The sequence below is a fragment of the Apteryx rowi genome, unplaced genomic scaffold (genome assembly GCF_003343035.1).
Source record: "Apteryx rowi isolate R43461 unplaced genomic scaffold, aptRow1 scaffold_230, whole genome shotgun sequence".
In the NCBI taxonomy this organism is placed as follows: domain Eukaryota; kingdom Metazoa; phylum Chordata; class Aves; order Apterygiformes; family Apterygidae; genus Apteryx; species Apteryx rowi.
Window position 1 is genome coordinate 121768 of NW_020448642.1, and position 2786 is coordinate 124553.

Sequence of the window (2786 nt, forward strand, 5' to 3'; positions counted from 1 at the left end):
TTGAAAAAAAAAAAAAAACACACATAATTCATGAGGCCAGACACAGCACACAAGAAGCCACCAAACTGCATGCCATACTAGAGTGGGGACAGTATTTTCTGAGCAGACCTTGCCAGTACACATCTGGAGTGCTAAGAATCAGGCATCTCACTAGATCTGTGAAGTAAATCCCTAGATCCCCAACCTAGCTTGGCATCAGTTGCTAATAAAGGGCAGCTTGAGACATATACTGAGGCAGGCCTGCATCAGCCTGGGGAAAAATCAGGGTCAAGAAAGATGACAATTAGTGAGTTAAGATGTATCCAATGAACAGATCCATCCACTGAACAGAGGCTTTCTTGGAATGTTATTTGGAATTTCAGTTTCTGAAGCCCTTATTTCAGTCTAGCTGTGATTTGTTTTATATAATTCGTAGAGAATAAGTAGCATTAACATTCACTCTACATTACAGTGCAAAAGAACTATTTGTTATGAAAGGTAGAGGGCTTGTACTTGTCTTACCACAGACATAATTACCTGAGAAGCATATGATAATAATGCACCAGATATAATGAAAATAGCTGAACTCAAATTCCAAATGAATTTGCCTAAACTAGTACTGGAGTAAATTTAAAACTACTCCGCCTGGCACAGGTTGTGTTAAGCATTACTCATATTAACATCATCAATTAGCTGAATTAGTGCTATTTTAACATTCCTATAACTTTGAGCTTATATTGAAAAGTATTAGGTCAGTTTTCACTCCTGTCATTCAAGGGCTTGTCAGAAACAGCCAAATCCACCTGAATTTTTTCTGTCATTTTGTGACATTTATGAGCAACTGCACTGGCATACACTGAAACTATTCACTAGTGACAATAAGGGTGCTGAAAGTCAGCTCTTCTTCAGCAACAGCTAGCAGTGGGGGAAAAGTCCAAACAGGGAAAGTACAAAGAAAACAGAATATTCTCCCTTTCCCTCCGACGCGGGAAATGAAAGTTGAGAGACGTACAGCCAAAGACTTGTCTGTATAAATAAATCCCTGAAGACAGCACATCACTCAGAAGAACAGAAACTTTTGCATTTCCAAAAACTTTTACAGGGGTAGTCTTCCCAATAGCTAGATCTAGATAAAATAATACACCATTTCTCATAAGAGCCTGAAGCTATATTTTTAAGTCCACCATGACCCTGGTAATGCTGCTAGCACCCATGACAAGTTTAGAGACAAAAAATTTAGGCTGTTACTGGTGACAGTGACTTACAATATCTTTTGAAACAAAATTCAGCATTAGACAAAGAGAAAAAAAACAAAAAAATCGTCATTAGTAGTGTGTGGTCTACAAAGCATCAAATTAAGGCTTTACAGCCAGATAAAAAGAAGACGGCCCAGTACCACAGACCACTAATCTCGGACCAGATGTGACACAGATGTAAACCGGGTCACTTTGCGCACAAAAGCGGCATGCAAAACCCCGCGCTGGAGTGTCCTCCTCCGATGAGACACCAGGCAAAGGAGGAGGAAGAAGAAGAAATCTTTGCTGTTGTTGTCATCATCATCTAAACAAACAAAAAAAAAAGTCCCTCGGAGCCGGAGAAGGAGCTGGTTTGCGTTCCCCTGAGTCACTTCTGGGGCGGCGGGGCTCAGGCGGCCGGCGGGCCCCGGCCGGGGTGACCCAACGGCCCCGCCCGCCCCGCGCAGCCCCGGCGGGCGCGGGCCTGGGCCCGGGCCCGCAGGCCGCGCCACCCCGCCGCGGCCGGAGGCGGCCGGAGGCGGCCGGCGACGAGACCCGGCTACCCTCGTCCTACCGTCCGGCAGCTCCACGGTGCGGGCGCGGCGCAGGGACCTCGTAAGCCGGTTGAGCTGCTCCATGGCTCTCTCCATCCTCGGGCCGCCCAGCTCGGAGCCGCACACCCGCCACCGCCGCCTCCCCCCCTCAGCCCATCGCGGCGGTGGCGGCGCGAAGCCTCCGCCGCCGGCCCCGGCCCCGCCGCCTCTGCGCATGCTCAGACTCCTGGCAGGACCGCAGCGCGCATGCGCGCGGGCGAAGGGGGGGCGCGAGGGCGCTCGCTGTCCCCGTAGCGGCGTCGCGGGGCGGTTGTGTGGCAGAGTCGCCTTAGGGGCATCGGGGCGGGCTGTCCCGGTGACCGACTACGCTTTATTCCCGTTTCAAGCCTTCAGGGAGCAGTGTGGGGTCGCTGTGCCTCGGGGGGCCGTGCCCGCGCCTCCGACCGGCCGCGGCGGCGGCTGGGGAGGGAGGCGCGAGGCGGGGCCGCCCAGCGGCCGGCGCTGCCCCTTTCCCGGGGGGAGAGGGCCGCCGGAGTTGTCAGAGCTGCTTACGGGCGTGGCCGGGGAGCGTGCCTGGGGGAAAAAGACAAAGGGTGGAAATGGAATAAAAATTACAAAAACCTGTAGAATACTAATATTTCAACATCTGCTTTTTACACTTTTTGTAAAAGCTTCTTGCCCTTTGAATTCCTCTCTGTAATCATTCCAGTGTTACCTTGGGGCCCTGATTTCCCCAGAAGTGCAGGCAGTAATAGTGGTTTAGCAAATAGGTATATGCAGGATGGGCACCTCAGCTGTGGTCTCTGCCCTGAAAGTACAGGCGTTGAGCGGTGTTGATTAGGCAAGCTCCAGGCCTGAGAGAAACACGTTTTCACCAGCAGAATATTCAGAGCTTTGAACACGAAGCATTAAGGAACATCAAGCATGTAGCAAGGATGAAAACTATGGTTGACTTCACTAGCACCTTCAAAATAAACACAGGAGAAGGAAGATTCAGGAGCTGTAACCTAAAAAAAAG

The 2786-nt window shown here is 50.5% G+C and overlaps 1 protein-coding gene across 5 annotated transcripts in view; it reads right to left on the bottom strand.

The window, feature by feature from the left end:
• HACE1 (HECT domain and ankyrin repeat containing E3 ubiquitin protein ligase 1) overlaps positions 1-1954 on the bottom strand; it is a 73727-nt gene extending 71773 nt beyond the window's left edge. For 4 of the 5 annotated variants that reach the window (XR_003253485.1, XM_026065713.1, XM_026065712.1 and 1 more), the window contains exon 1: positions 1789-1944. Coding sequence is in view for 4 of the 5 variants with exons in the window: in XM_026065713.1 (XP_025921498.1) it covers positions 1789-1864 (76 nt within the window). In the remaining variant the exon portion in view is untranslated. Of the gene's footprint in view, positions 1-1788 lie in introns of all 5 variants that reach the window. The other variant, XM_026065711.1, reaches the window with a different exon arrangement.
• Between the last annotated feature and the right edge of the window lie 832 nt (positions 1955-2786).